Genomic DNA, 16373 nt, shown 5'->3' with positions numbered 1-16373 from the left:
GCTGATATTTATTGGTACAAATGTGGGCACTACAAAAGGCTATAAGTAATAGCGGCGATCGGATGGTCGAGATGCTGATGACAACGAATTCAGGTTCGATAACGAATCCACGGTCCACGAGACGACGAATGCGATGTGATACACGTATAACTCCACGTACAAGTAAAACTTATTTGCATGAACTCTACCAAAATCCAAGTGGAACTGCCCTTATATATTCCTCTCCCCACCTCTCAGGTCAATCTTTGTTTTTAAGAAAAGCCATATAATCATTCCATTCCTCTGTCAGGTACACGTCCCTCCCGTGACCGTGGCTACGTTCAGTGACCCGCTATGTCACTTCGAGCCCAAGCCCATCGTCATAAAATCGGATTAGAACATTAAAACTATTTCTTATTTTTGTTACTTAAGTGTAGCTATAGTAAAAGTCTGGACTAGGGTATTGGGGTTTTCTCCAACATTCCAAAAGGGAGGCCCCGATGTCCTTTCATCTCCGACATATAAATATCCATATTGTAAAAAAGTTAAGACTAATTGTCAATTATATTGGATATTACTTATATTGGATAGATTTTCCCAACATTATTAGATAAAATAGATTTTTGAAAGAAATCCCACACTTTCATCATAAACCATAACTCTGCCCATTTCCTTCGTACAGTCCATTTTTGTCGCGCGCTGTGCTCTTTGTTTCTACTATTGTATCCTCTATTTTGTCTGTATCGTGTGTCTTTGTTGCACACTGTACCCCTCTTTTTCTATCGGCACTCCTATTGTTTGTCTTTGTCGTACACTATTACCCTCTTTGTCTGCGATCAAGGCATGTGTTGCCATCTATTATATAGCGAAGGAACTGAAACTTGGAGCGTTATAAGGTAGATGACACTCAATGGCTTACCCAAGCCATGTTTCAGATCAAGTAGCTCAAGTTTTGTCTACGGATATGCCACATCCCGCCATCTATTACATATCGAAGGAATTATAACTTAGGCTGTTTTTGGATAGATGGCATCATATGGCTTATCCAACACACGTTTCAGATCATGTAGCTCCATTTTTGTGTTCGGACATACCACGTTTTGCCATCTATCCATAAATGAGCCAAGTTTCAGTTCCTTCACTACCTAACAGTTGGCAGTACATGACGACCGCAGACAGGAAGGGGATAGCGTGCGACAAGAACAAACGATAGGAGTGGCGATAGAAAGACACCATCACAGTATTCGACAAAGACAGAGGGTACGATTGATAATAGATGTAGAGGGGCTGATATGTCACATGACAAATATAGACGATATGACTATGATTAAGATGAAAGACGGAGACTGTTTAATTAATTTATATAGGTTTTTGTGAATGTTTCTGAAAATTGTTCGTATTTCTAAATATTTTGTGTTAATTATAAACATTTACTTGTTTATTCCCACTTTGAATTTTCATTTACATTTAATATGTAAACAAAAATATATTTCGAAATGTTTGTATATTCCTTTTTTCTAATTTGTGAAGATGGCGAGGATGAGGGCTTAGAATGACGACAGTTAAGGGCGAATGATAAAACGGGAGGATTCTCTTTGTGATATTGATTTCTTCAATGAAATTGTGAGAATATACAGTAATTTACATCAAATTTAGTTTTATAATATAATGTAACATATTACCCATAAGCTATGCTATATTAGATGGTATAACACCTTTAAATGTATATACTATTGTAGATGTATTGTTTATATGGTTTATATGGGCCGAAGTGGGAGGTTTGGTGCCTTAGTGTATGCATTTATAGACAGTGTAACCTCCAGACAGGTACTTGTTTTAAAATGAGTAAGTGACATTCGAGCCTAATAGGATCTAGGAAACAGAATCGGTGAAACGATTAGTCAAAAAAACGATTAGTCATGCTCAATCCAATTAATCATTCACAATCGAATCGTAAATTATAATCTGTATAAAATATGTATAATAATATGTATAATATCTGTATAAACGCCGACGCGTTTGCGCGCCCAATTTTTGGACCGGTGCAGACGAGCGGTTTGCATTAATTCGTCAATAGTTTTTGCACGAAATTACCTTTCCGATCAGTTGTATCATAATACAGTTGGAGTACAAAGAGTACATATTGTTATTTTACTTCATGCGTAAAATGTCTTGTCCTATACACCCTATTTGTAATGTCATAGGATCCGCTACTATACTAAATCGATTACGTCGTATGCGATTCGAAAATATTATAAGAGTAGAATGACCTCCAAAACGAAAATGCATTGAATGTCACGTCTATTCTGTACCTTGTCTGTGGCACTAGTGTGGACAAGGACAGATAGAGAAATTAGTTCGCCTTTTCACCGCTATGTTACGATAGTATTTCATAAATCTCACAATAATTTCATGAAAACGAGATTACCATAACGATGAGAAAAGATATCGTGATATCACTAAAAATATATTTTTCTCAAATGCATAATCATTATCGGACATCGTTCGTCAAACTGTATCTGAATAATCGCAATCTGTCGTGATATACATAATGAGGATCGAATGATTCTCTTATTATTACTGTATATGAATCTTTCAGAAGTCAGATTGATCAACTCTGTATTTTGTTGATTTCCTATTTCCATTACATAAGTAATCAATGTTTAATTTTCAAAAAATAAATGTAAATAAATTCTAAGGTGAACTTAGAAGGCAGTATCTGTAATATCATCGGTAGACTGCGAATTTTGATCTACTTAAAGAAAATTTAAAACTATAAAAATGCGCAAAATATATATAATATAAAAAAAAATATATACAATCTTATATATATAAAATCTTTAATTATATAAAATCTAATATATAAAATCTTTACTTAGTCACACTTCATTAGTTGTGTTAGTAGACTAATCGTTACTTTTCTGTGCCTTTCCACTTATACAGTTGATCAATGTGGTTTCTGAAGGGCTCATATATCAATGTGTATGTAGGTCCCTGCAGAAGTGTAGAAAACGAATGATGACGGTGCTGAGGGGTGAGAACGTCGAGGTGCTGTTTTCACCCATATAGATCTAGCCTACAAATGTATACAGTATTTGACTCTGGTCATGGGTTAAAATTTCATTTAGCTAGTTACAGAAAATCTCAAGTATCGTTTTTCTTGATAGAAGACAAATGAGATACGAATACCCACACATATTTTTTACATATTTGTTTATTTTACATATATGTCTAAAACCAAAGGCATGGAATCAGTTTGAAGAACTAGTGGGGATAGCGATGGCCAGTTAACAAAGCAAAATCCCGGCCAGTTAACGCAGTACTATTTTATTGCCATATGCAACTCTAGCTGTTACTTATAAGTGAAGATGAATATGGTACTCATCTTTGCTTATGGGCAGAAGATATTACTCTGAAGTTCTGGGACACGCGAAAAATGCCGTTTATTACAAGTTTTGCTATTTACAATTTTTACAGTATCTTACATCATTTATCGTGTCTCACGATTACCGCGTGTTTGAAAATGTTAGAATTTTGCAGATGATAACGAAACTTGTTATTATTTATTATTTAAACTATATCTATAATTATTTATTATTTTATTTACAGTGATTATTAAATTACAGGTTGTATATTTCGAGCGATTATTATGAATTATTATTCAGAGAGTTTAAATTCTCTGTTCTTATATACATATCCGTTTTAGTATCTATTAAATGCAAAGAAAGTTTTTAAGAGTTTCCAATGTGTAAATAAGATTTTGAACTATACGTAGGCAATTTTTTCAAATTTTCAAATATATATCTTATAGAAACAATAAAATTATTTGAAAATTTGTAGAAAAAGGGGTCAAATACCCATTATCTGTGGGCGTACATTCGTGCATCACTACTCACGTATCCATTATACGCAAAGATAGCTCTTAAAAATGTTCAATGCTTAAATAAGATTCTATATAAACAAATTTTTAAAATTTTCAAACATATTCCTTATAGAAACAATAAAATTATTTGAAAATTTGTAGGAGAAAGGGTCAAATATCCATTGTGAATGCATGCACGTATGTGCATCACTACTCCTGCACACTTACGTCATAGTTACCTTGTGTGCAGGCCGGTGCACCCTTACCACGTAGCAGCGCGTGCAGCAGCAGCAACAGCAGCAGCAGCCCGTCCTCTTTTCTACGTGCACGTATCATCCTTAGTGGAGGGGGTGAGATTGGTGCCATTTCAGTGACGTCAGAGTCGATCGTCAGGCGCAAACTGGGGGTTTGCGCCCACCATACTACGTCAGAATGACGAGCCGATAAACTACCTATCAGGTTTTTCTGCGGCGGGCGGGCCAACGGTCTTAGGGTAAACATTCCTTCTTTTTATCATTTCAAGTAGTTGCACGTTGTATTTCATTTGATTTTATTAAATAGTGATTTAATTTTGATAGTGAAGTAACCGTAAAGAAAGAAAAAAATGAAGGAGGGTGCTGAGGTGGTGGTCGGTGAAGCACGTTCTGGATTCTGGTTTCCAGGTGGCCGCCGTTGGTTTGGCCGACGATGGCGAACTCGGCGGGGACGACGGTCGACGGCATCGACGTCGGCGAGAATGACGGTACGACAGGTGTGACCGGTGGCGGGCCTAGGAATCCTCTCATCTGCGGTGTCTGTCATGACTATTACAACGAGCCTTGTCTGCTGTCCTGCTTTCACACCTTTTGTGCCCGCTGCATCCGTGGCCCTCATCTTGAGGGAAAAGTCTCCTGTCCCATCTGCGGGTAGATAACAACGACTGTTATTGCATGGCGTCCTTAGGGTGGGTGACGATCCCAGGTCTGGGTTAGGTTCGGCTACTATGTGCATGTTATTACATTTCCTATTAGTTCTAATGTCTGTGTGTAAATTTTGTGTCTTAACATAATGACAAAATTTGTTATGTCTTTGCCAGTTCCTTCTCTACGATGATCTTTTGCTTCGTACACTTTTGTTTCAATAATCTTGGGTTTAAAGAATGAAATTTCCTAATCGTTTTGATGTTTGTGGCATAGAATGTATGGGTGCGATAAGTTTTGCTTAACTCCATTGAGATATATATGAAATAAAACCCATATAGCTAAACTTATTTTTATTGTTTGTATAAGTTGTAAATTATGTTTGTTTTGCAAGTACTTGTTTAGACATATTTCTTTATTGTAAAGTGTACGTGTTTCTGATTTATCGTTCAGAATGGAATTCTGTAGATTCATCTTATTGTAATTGTTTATTCTGTTGTAATGGTTCTCTGAAATCTTTTTCTCTTTATATATGACTTCTCTGAGAATTTTTCTATATAGTTTATGATAATATTCTTTTGCAAGAGTTGAAGTATTTTTCATATCATTCTTTATACTTTCTATTGCCTGTTACCACAAATTTGCAATACATTACTGCTCATAGGCAACAGACACAGTTGAAAGATGGAGCACAACAACCACCACCTGATCAACTGATACGTCAGCTAGTTGAGTTGGCAAACTCTGAGAATCCACCTTGTGCCAACTGTGATAAACGGGACAAGTCTACTATGTTTTTTTGTACAACATGTGGTAAGTAGCAAACAATAATAAATGTAACCCCAATCATTCTACTATCTTATCCTTGAAACTTAAAACTATTTTTGAATATAGGACAAGCATTGTGTACACACTGCAGGGAGAATACCCATCGTGCGAAGATGTTCTCCACACACGAGGTGTTACATATGAGCAAATGCACCAAGGATACACAACGTCGTTGCCCGACCCACGGAGAACAATACATAATGTATAGTCAAAGTGCCAAGTGCATGCTCTGTGCTACTTGTTTTCGCGACACTCCTGCGGATGCGAGGCTTCACTGCGTTGATATTGAAAGTGCCTGGCAACAGGCTTCGAAGAAGATGGAACGAGCTGTTAATTCCATTTGTGAGCTGCAAGCTGGCGTGCGAGACGGAGTGTTGGCTTTAAAATCACAATTGGATGAACTACGACATAGTTTGGATTCCGAAAAAAGGACATTGAATTCTTTCTGTCAGGGAATGCAGGAGGCCATAACGAAGACGCACGGAAGTACTCTGACAGAATTGCAGCGACAGTTTGAAACGAAGGAAAGGATGGTTCGAAGCCAATTGCTTTCATTAGGTAGCGCACTTCCCGTGCTGCAGATGCATTTAATGCTATGCACTGCCTTTACTAGCGGCGCGACGAAATATCAATTTCTCGAGCTAGCCCATCCGATGTTGGAACGACTAAGTCGAGTCGCGCAATTAGGATATCCATCGAGGCCGCCTCTACTGACTGCACATTTGAAGACTAATTATAAGAATGAATTTGCTCGCGCACTGCAACCGTACGTCGGTCAGTCCCAGAAGGAATCATTATATGACCAAACTCACACGACGGCTCAACAGGATCCGCCAGTGATTCAGGTACTTAGATACATTTAGCCTGGCCACCTCTCGATTACGAATTCCATCTTTACGTTCATATTACAAGTTTCTTTTTCATTGCATTTCTCGCGCACACTTCTGTGTAAGTATTTTTGTTTACAGGATTTTACTCGATATATGATGTGGCTTGTACTTAATCGTATGGTGGTAGTTAGTAGCCAGATTAGAATACAGTCATTCTTGTAGCAAATTGACTGTTCTCGGCAGACGTGAAAACGTTTCGTTTCTTGTTAGTTTCTTAGCCGATGATGTGGTAGTCAGTATCAGACAGTTTATTCAGACCCGTATATATCTATATACACGTCTGACGTTCTGGGAAGAAATGGCTCAGAGTTTACGTGAGATATTTCTTTTCCAAGCAGAGCAGCAAGTCTGCTCAGAGGATTCCAACCAAGAGCGGGACCGACGGTGGACCGTTTTCCAGCCACTGTCGAACATTTGATAGTCAGCTGAAGGAATTGAATCAGCAATTGCTCACTGTGAAGGAACGTTTAGAAGAATTACATCGTGATGTGGCAGTTCTGAGAAGAGCTAACACACCTCCGTTGGGCATACGTTACGAACAGGTTGCGAGGGATTGTCGGGTGCTAGAGCAACAATTAGAGCATTATCAGATGGAACTAGAACGTCTTAGAAACGTGTTCGATACACTTTGGGATGAACAGTTATGTAGAATTCACATAGAAAAAGAAATATTCCATTCTCAGGTATTATTTAGATTTTATTATTGGCAAAGCTTAAACGTCTTGAAGATACGTTGATTAATGAATTCCTTTGTTCATTCAGATGAACGATATCCTATCATTGAGAAGTCAGGTAAAACAATTGCAGAATCTTGCTCAACAATTAGAACCGTATATAAAATCTTTCGCAACCGGAGTTAGTGCTGGTGAAGTAAGCATGATAGCCTCTGATGCAGCCAGTAATCAGCATTTGCAGGCGTTACTGGATCACTTGGCACGTTTACAAATGCAGGAACCACCGCAACCGCAAACCCAAGCCCCGACCAAGGATCATCGACATTCGCGTGCTACTGCAACTAGTGCAGATAATGCGCTTTACATGAAAGGTATCTACTCTTAATTTCAATATACTCCAATTTCAAGATTATCACGTGATCCACGTGAATTTTTCATTTAGAAACGAAGGAGGTACCAACACGTTGCCGTACTCCTTCCGCTGATGTCGAAGCTATCTTGGATTCGAGTGGAAACATTATTGTCTATGGAACGGCCAAATCAACGGACTCGAAAAGAGGAATGCTTAGCCAATTGATCGAAAAAGCTAGAAGTAAAGAAGATCGTAAGAAATCGCCAGGAAGAGAGGAAAGTCGTGATCGTAGTCAGAGCCGACGACCGAGGAAGTCTCCCGATAGTACGAAGCCTAAAACACCGCCTGGTCACTGGTCTGCCAGCAAAGTACGATCTTTGTATCGATCTCTGAAGGGTGGCAGTGGAGATAATTCTGCCGAGGGACTCGATCAACCAGAAAGATGCACGGATTCCCAGCAACCACAGTCGCATACGACTGGTAAGAATCGATCTGTGAGGATTGTATGCACGAGTAAATAATGTTGCTAGAAAGAATTTGATGCTATAAATTTGACGATAGTTCAGAGGATTATGTAGATAGCATTTATGATCGATGTAAATAAAACCCTGATGAATGTACACGAGAATTATTGTACTATCGCGCCCAATTCAGGAACGAGTGCGGCAAAGTATCGCTTTCATTCAAAGTTACGCCGGCTAATTAATTAAGGTATAAGTTGATGCACAGAGTGGCTCGTTTGGGAGCAAACGTACTGACAAGTGATGCGGTTATTACATACTGTTCCACTTAAAACAATGTAATGGGTATTAATGGATGATGGATGATATTTCCACCTTCCTTCCAAGTTACACAGTTCGAGTATTCTTTTCATTCGGTGCACATCATGAAAATTTTAATTAAACCAATGTCTGTGTAAATGCACGGTTCAATTCAATTCATCATTCAATTACCTATCTCTCATGCCAAATTCTTCAAATTCTTCTACATAATAGAACAAACATTTCATATCAAACATCATTTAAAAACCATATATCTTAGCTACATTGTTTCTTTTAATTTTACAATATCGGTTCTCCGAAACATTAATATGACTAATTTCTCAAAGAAGGATGCATGAAGCGACATATTTGATTTTATCATCCTAGTTCATTCATTTAAATCATTCACATACTTCTAGCAGGGGAAGAAGGAGAATATCAACGAATTTCGGAGGCGTCCAGCACGGGAGAGGTGAAGAAGCGAGTTCAGGCTCAGGTACACGCGGTTCCCGACGAGCAATCGATTCCTGCAGGCAAGGGAACCAAGGTGTATCCAGCTAGTGACTCGGAGGACGTGTTCTACGCGGATGAGAAGGCCTCGACGGAGGTGAGGAGACGTCGACGTGCGAGCTGTGACAGCCTAAGTACCACCGGCTCGGGAAGCAGGCGATCGAGTATTGTCGATGGGACGGTAGGTCAATCCGCGCAGGATCCCAGGAAAACAATGGTTCTTTTGATCGGGCCTACACCGAAGTCATCGTCTCTGGTGCAGAAGCAGCGTTCCTGGGAAACATTTCCTCGGCCAAAAAGCAAACGCAGTGTAACGGCCAGCGAGGGGGGAGCCTCATCTCTTAGCCAGCTGAAGAAAACGGACAGTTTCGAGGGGCACGAGGAAACCGTGAGAACACTGGTGGCGGCCGTACAGGAAACAAGGTCACACCTGCATCATCGTCACGTGCATCATCATCGTCATCACCGAAAGAGCAAGACAAATTAAAATGATTCAAAGGAAGCTACGGTGAAGGTTTTAAAGAAGCTTTCTTTCAAGAGGTATCCAGCCCGGATGGCCAAAGTGTGGAAGTAGATGTTAAGTAGGAAGAAAATTATATCGAAATAAAAGTATTTACTAGGCTGTTCTGAGTAGTTAGGCTGCGTTTGGCTATCCGGGAAGGAATCGATACCCTCCAAAATAATGCCTAGCATACATCGGGGAAAGTATTATAGAAGGACTGTACTTTTTCGATCGATAACATATTGTTATTGGTAGAAAAAAAATAATACATTGTTACGCAAAATGGTACTACGAGGATTTTTTTCCAAGTATTTTGAGCGTTTTATTAGAGGTATTATAATAAATATAAAGGGCATTTCGTGTGATGTATATAATACCACAGACGAAGATGATCTTACGAATTAGGAATCGTTTATCGCTATAAACTGCTATTGATTAAAGCACCTTCGACAAGTGCATGTTTTTACTTTTACGAGACATTGTAAATTTTTCGAATGTTTTATTTCTCGGTCTGGACCAAGAAGTGTTTTCAACGTTTATATAATCATCTTGTATAATTGATCGAGTAATTTCTACTCCCATGTATGTCTAGTCAGAGTTGTTTCAGGGTCAACCAGCCTTCAACGTAGAGCAGTCTTCAATTTTTTATCGAACAGCGTTTTGATTGCACTTTGAAGCGCCGAAGGTCATAATATTGCTGCCAATAGTCAAATAATACGTAAAAAAAGTATACATATTACATATACGTATATAAAAGAGAAAAAAGAAATTAATAAATGATACTCTTACTGTTGATGCAATCCTTACATGCTGCATAAACATTCAGAGGCTCAAAATAGGATTATAGGAATACGTCGATAAACTATATGTGGGTATACATACAGTTACGATTTAATTACTACTACTACTACTTACTACTACTACTACTACTACTGCTACTACTACTACTACTGCTACTATTATTACTACTATTACTACTACCACCACTACTACCACTACTCCTACTCCTACTATGAAAAAGTATAAGAAGGAAATAAGCAAGAAGGAGAAGAAGAAGAAGAAGGAGAGTGGAAATGAAGGAAATAATTTCCTATACTGCTCAAATCATGTGTTTTCTTTAATTTGAAATTAGAATTGGATTAAGAAGAATGGATTTTGTAAAGTGAACAATTAAAATTGAATCGTAAAAAAAAAGGAAGAATTAGAATTTATATATAACAAATTCAAATTTTATATATAACAAATACAATGCACACTCAAACCCTATAATTGAACGACGAACGAATCATCGATTGTACATGGAAAATCGAAGTGATAGCATTTTGTCCTGATAAGAAAAGATAGCCTAATTACAAGTGTACTTGTAATTTGCCAAACACACGAGGATCCATCGTCTACAATTGTACTTCAATTATATAGGAGTATAATTGCGATAAATGTTTTTACAATTACATACACGTGTCAAATATTGAAGTGATTGTTTCATCAGAAATACACAATACTCAGCTTCCACGAAAAACGAAGGTTCCTCGTGAAAGTTAAATACAATCGTTAAAAAATTAAGAAGATATCACGGTCTTCGTACAGATCATGAGTTATAATTATAGTAAATGTACACGATTAATTATGTATGAAAAATATCAAATTGCTGATAATATAGAGAAATATACAAGTTATAAATTATAAAAATCGTTTAATTATCGATAGATATTTCCATTATTCGATGCAGACGATTTACTAACATGATTTTACGTATTCTTTTATTTTTTTTTCCTACTAGAGCAAGTCCTACAATTTTGTATGTACAGTTTATATTACTAAAACAAGCTATTTATACAATTATTTTTTGTAGAACTGGTGCAACACGTTTTTCCAACACAGTTTGCTTTATATTTCTAAATTTTAATAAGATTTAAAAAAAAGATATGGGGTATAATAAAAAATATTAAAATGAAGACGTTATACAATTTTTTTTGCTTGACTATAAAAACTTGCTGATTTTATATACACTACTATTCGGTAAAATCTATCTGTTTTATACATATGGTATTATAACATTAGTATTTAGATTGTAATCTGAATTATGTCATTTTTATCTTAATAAAGTATATAATGCACGATTTATTAGCTATGATAGTATATAGAAGTAAATTTACATTTTTCATTTCTTTTTTAATTATCAAAGTTTTTCTATCAAATACTTATTCTATTTTTCATACATCTACTTAAATTTAAGAATAAATACATGATGACGATTCTTGCATTATCCATCTCCTAATTTCAAAATTTTTAATATCAAAATTATATTTACAGGACAGGCGAAGTTTAGAAAAATCAGCTACAAATAAATTAATTTGAAATGTCATATTTATTATTACTTCATTATATTCCCTTGTACTTTTTTCAAACTATTAATATTAGTTACGGTTGAAAAAAGCTTTTCCTCTAGTTCTATTCCTGTTTTTTGATTGTTAAGTACATAATTAGTTTTTGTTGGTTTTGATTTTAAATTAATTAGTTTCAAAATAATGTCTTTTTCAGCTGAATTTAACATTGTATTAAATGCTTTTTGAAAGTGATCTATCAAACGTATTAGTTCACATAAGGTAACGTTTTTACTGACATTTAATGTTGTATCAAATGGATTATGAATATAAAGAGGTGAGAAATCAGATTTCGGTTTGGATGTTCCCTCTCTTATACAAATTGCTTGCGTTTTAAAATCGAAAATACTATAATATTCAAAAAAATTAAATAAAAGACTGTGCAAATTTTCATTATTGGTACACTTTATGGATTTTTTGTAATCTACAAACCAATCAAAATCAGGAGTTGTTGAAGTCTTGTTACTCTTATTGAGTCCTGCAAACAGAGAAATAAAAAGTACAATACAATAAGTGAATATAAAGAATTTTTTTAATGTTCATACTTACCTACAAAGTGGTTTATGGTTTTCACAGATGGTAATATATTTTTCACTTGTAAATAAAATATAATTAACAAAGTAAGGGAAAAATTTGTTATCCAGTGACCCGGATGTTCCTTTGTCAAATTCATAACTCTTGCCCACTTACGAATGGTGAAAACAAGTGGCTTAATGCGCCAATCCAATTGTCCATATGTATATAACAACTCGGACATGTGTAATGCAATCCTGTACAAATAATTTAAAAACTATTGTAATACCCCAAAAAGATGAAAAATATATATTTATTACATACATGTTTGTGCTACTAAGATCACATTGCATATTTGTATATGTGTTATAAAATTTAATTATGGGAACCCGAGCTCCAAGAACCTTTTTTATATCAATGATTCCAGGAACACATATTTTCATTACTGTACCTACTGCTTCTAAGAATTCTTTTTGTTCATTTCTTTCTGTAAGAGGGATATTTCGTGTCATAAACAAGAACTTCCTCCAGTTCTGAAAACAAAGCAATTTTTTTTTATCAAAGATATACAAAACTGATAACATAATTATATATACGTCAAAATACTTCTTCATACTTACAATATTTTTATCAATATCCACAATAGTTTTACATAGTAAATCAAGATCACATCCTAATTGACCAAACCCATTAACAGAGGATCCAAATGGTACCACACATATATTGAGAAATAACTTAGATAAGTGATAAGAAATCTGATTAGCAGTATAAAATCTCAATCTTATGTCTAGATCTGTAATTTTTAAACCATTATATAGGTATATCATTTGATCTGACACCTAAAACATTAAAACATTTTCTATTATTATATGTAATTTATAATCATAAAATTAAATTTATAGTTTAATACGTTAATACATTACAGAATCTACTTGTTCCAGTAATTTTCTGATTTCATCTAGCTCTGGAACATTAAAGTTGGAATATATATCTTTTTTTGATACATTTGAACAGGATTTATTCAGTGATCTATATACAAATAATGATGTCACACTTTTTACATGTCCTATATCTCTTTTAAGGACAGCTATATCTCTGATGTGTCTCACAGCTTCAGCCGATTGTAATTCGATTAATACAAAATTCTATAAATAATCATGCTACATTGAAATTATATATAAAGTTCATTAAATTGTATATTATAATGTTTAAATAAAGATCTATGAAATAAAAATTTCTGATGTCTACACTTACGTTATTATTCATTGTGTGATAAGGAAAAATGTTTACAATAGTTGCATAATGGTTACAAAAATCTTCCAATTGACCAATATGATTCATATTATTTAGCTTTACTAAAATAGATTTTCTTGCTTCATTCTGCCTGAATTTAAGCATTTGCTCAAATGATTTATAATTAAGTTCATTTGCACCTACAAAATATTTTCTCACTTCATACTGCTTTAAATACTGATATTTACTGAACAATATACATATAACAATGCTGATAACACTTGTTATGTTATTTAATTAAAGGAGATTAGTTATATTATATGTGTTAAGTTATTTATAGTCTTTTATTAAATATTAGATATTTATCAATTATATTATATTATACAAATAAATGTTAAGGCTTCAATTAGTAAGATAACCTTTAATAAATGAAATAAGAAACGAATAAAACAATAACTAAATTATAATGAAGGAAAAGAACCAATTGATATAGAGTTGAAGGCACATTTAAGAAAAAAAAGGCAGGAGAGAAAATAATACGTTCATTGAAAGTTATGATCTTGCGAGTAAGGTTATGACACTAGAAATATAATTTTTTATAAAATTATCTTTCTGAAAGCATACCAACTTGATTGGAATATCTCATAGCATTGTGTTCCGCTACAAATTTCCTTATATTTGTTATACATTTACAATATAATGTATTTAATACAAAACCAAAATTACTATTAATACGATGAACTAGCGCCATTTTTAGGCTCTATACTAGCGCCAAATCATTGCCAAACACGTGGTGATTATTCTATTGACTGACAAGAACAGGATAGATGTGATATTAAATGGAACTTCGTGTCTCAGTTCCTGAAATACCAACTTGGAGAAAAATCAGTGTTTCTTACGTCTTCTGCGATTTGCTACGGCGAACATAGGAATTAATATTCAACTCATCATCGAAAACGAGGAACCCAATATATCCATGCATATATACATATATCATATGTATATAAACAAGAGTTTAACAAGCTTAAAGCCCCATGCACAACTGCATATGTGAGGCTGTAAGAAATGCCTATTATAACTCAATTAAAAATGAATATCATCAATATATTCGATGTGGGTTGGATTTAGCTTTTTCAAACCACACGCAACGAAGTAGCTGGCAACGGTCGCGTAAAACAACAACAGATCTTTTATTTTGTAAAATAATATTAATTATTCATAGTCAATCTGTCAATGACTATGTTGTGTATGCAGTCGGTAACTTATCATGCGCATAGTAAATGAGAAAACAATATAGACTGTTCAGATCACACCATAAGAAGGAGATAGCTACACAAAGTGACCCATTTTACGTTTCTAAATACATTTTCGAAAAACGTTCGTAAGCCAGGATTATTTCATTTGTGCGCATCTTTGAATTTCGAATTCGAACGTATAATGATAATCGAACGTAGGTAAGGATGAGAAAGTATCGATATGCGAGGATAAGGAAGATAGACTGGCAAACTGGAGATCTCATATGAAATTATGTATACACATACAATATACATATCATGTACAATTTTAATTTTGATTATTATTAATGATTTATTATAATTGATCGTTTTAAAACTGCTCTTGAACGTATGCAAAAATGTTAGTGCTGTTAATTCAACTTGACTATTTTGTTATATTATTACGACAAATTTTTTTTAATTACGTCATACAATCACGCATACTAGATATACTGTTTCTTTAGCATGAGCCAAATCTGACATAAAGATTACGATCTGATATCGAATAAAAGGAATTCGCAACAGACTTGGGAATGTCATCAAAAATTTATTGAACAGGGTTATATGTACCGATAGAATACGTAATATGTAGCTTTGTTTTTTATTCAAACTGTATATAAAAAAGATAACCATAAATCTGTCTACTTTATAAAGCTTTTGAGTATAAGTACCATACTAACATTTTTTTAGGATGCATACTATGGTGCTACTTTTGAACTCCAAACTTTCAGTAAATCTACAGATGCTTCAAATACACGTTCTAAAAATTTATGCAAATCTTACGAAGAAAAGATTAATGAATCTTAATTAAAAATTAAATATCGATTCCAAAAATGTTTGATATTAAGTGAATAATTTCCTCGCTAAGGTTTTAGAATAAGTATATAGCACTAATAGAGAAGGCAGTAAGTTTAAAAGAACTTAAATTCAAGGAGATAAACTCAAGCAATCAGTTGTGATCAATTATGCAATTGCGATTCCCTGACTTGCTCATTCAGTTGCTTTTCTCACGCCAAGATAAACCGCCTTACAGACAATCGGCTTGACAGTTTGCCATTGGCGAGATCGATTGCCAAGATTTCTAAAAAAAAAATCACTTTCACCCCGCTTGCGTTTCTAGCTGAGTCTGTCCGTACTTTTTCTTGTTTTTATGTGAAATACTGCACCAACGTGCAATGATTCTTTCATTGGCCTCTCGAATCCTATTGAACTCCTCTTAACTCAATAAACAGCTTCTCTTGGCACGAGTGTAATGAGAAGCAAGGCCATTCGCAGAAACTGTAACCAGTTTCGATATTTTCGCATCTCTATCTAATATCTACGCGGTTAATAAGAATCATATATCCGTAGGAATAATATGACGATCACACGAAGAATATGACCAAGAAAAACATGACAAGTATAGTTTTATTGATTTTCTGATTCCAATGTCATTTTATGATTAAACAGAAAACTCTTAAGATAATATGATCGAAAATGCAGATAACCTTCCAAATCTAAAGATGTAAATCTTTCAAAGATAAGAGTCTCGAGCCTTTTAGAAATAGTTGATAATAGATTGGCCAAGTTTTGAGAGAACCAAAGGTGTAATTATTTAAGACAAATGATATTTTAATATCTTCAATGTTGTAATATCGTGACGAGCAATATTTTGAAAATTTTTATGAAAGAACATACGTTTAGTGCCAAATTTTGAAACTACTTTCCTGTAG

At 34.7% G+C, this 16373-nt stretch overlaps 2 protein-coding genes across 9 annotated transcripts; one reads left to right on the top strand and one right to left on the bottom strand.

Annotated features, from left to right (window-relative positions):
• The first annotated feature begins 1330 nt into the window (after positions 1-1330).
• Positions 1331-11206, top strand: LOC138186799 (RING finger protein 207). 8 transcript variants are annotated; one of them, XM_069127012.1, is made up of 10 exons: positions 1331-1602; positions 4092-4334; positions 4504-4746; positions 5405-5553; positions 5635-6413; positions 6797-7141; positions 7221-7503; positions 7575-7964; positions 8665-8936; positions 9018-11206. In XM_069127012.1, exons 3-10 carry the CDS (start codon positions 4529-4531, stop codon positions 9240-9242), a joined length of 2661 nt encoding a protein of 886 aa, XP_068983113.1. In that variant the 5' UTR covers positions 1331-1602; positions 4092-4334; positions 4504-4528; the 3' UTR covers positions 9243-11206. The 8 variants fall into 8 exon arrangements, with proteins under 8 accessions (XP_068983113.1, XP_068983111.1, XP_068983112.1 ...); XM_069127010.1 differs by having other exon boundaries at positions 4420-4746; positions 8665-11206; XM_069127011.1 differs by having other exon boundaries at positions 1332-1602; positions 8668-11206.
• Positions 11207-11602: 396 nt separating this feature from the next.
• Positions 11603-14138, bottom strand: MTPAP (mitochondrial poly(A) polymerase). The gene is made up of 7 exons (XM_069127603.1): positions 14012-14138; positions 13409-13587; positions 13078-13299; positions 12775-12993; positions 12479-12687; positions 12191-12411; positions 11603-12119 (listed from the first exon to the last, which is right to left on the bottom strand). The coding sequence occupies exons 1-7, from the start codon at positions 14136-14138 to the stop codon at positions 11632-11634; spliced, it is 1665 nt and encodes a 554-aa protein (XP_068983704.1). The 3' UTR covers positions 11603-11631.
• Positions 14139-16373: the final 2235 nt, after the last annotated feature.

This window comes from Bombus flavifrons, chromosome 14 (genome assembly GCF_040668555.2).
Source record: "Bombus flavifrons isolate JBK064 chromosome 14, iyBomFlav1_principal, whole genome shotgun sequence".
Classification (NCBI taxonomy): Eukaryota; Metazoa; Arthropoda; class Insecta; order Hymenoptera; family Apidae; genus Bombus; species Bombus flavifrons.
Note: the sequence above shows the minus strand (reverse complement) of the source record. Positions and strands in the feature narration are given on the sequence as shown.

Excerpts from the sequence above, each read along its gene's own strand:
- LOC138186799 (XM_069127010.1), top strand. The coding sequence starts at position 4,529 with ATGGCGAACTCGGCGGGGACGACGGTCGACGGCATCGACGTCGGCGAG. Across the intron at positions 6,414-6,796 it reads AGGATCCGCCAGTGATTCAG|AGCAGCAAGTCTGCTCAGAG; the intron begins GTACTTAGATAC and ends TTTTCCAAGCAG. Across the intron at positions 7,142-7,220 it reads AAGAAATATTCCATTCTCAG|ATGAACGATATCCTATCATT; the intron begins GTATTATTTAGA and ends TTGTTCATTCAG.
- MTPAP (XM_069127603.1), bottom strand. The coding sequence starts at position 14,138 with ATGGCGCTAGTTCATCGTATTAATAGTAATTTTGGTTTTGTATTAAAT. Across the intron at positions 12,688-12,774 it reads TGGATATTGATAAAAATATT|AACTGGAGGAAGTTCTTGTT; the intron begins GTAAGTATGAAG and ends CTTTGTTTTCAG. Across the intron at positions 12,120-12,190 it reads AACCATAAACCACTTTGTAG|GACTCAATAAGAGTAACAAG; the intron begins GTAAGTATGAAC and ends CTCTGTTTGCAG.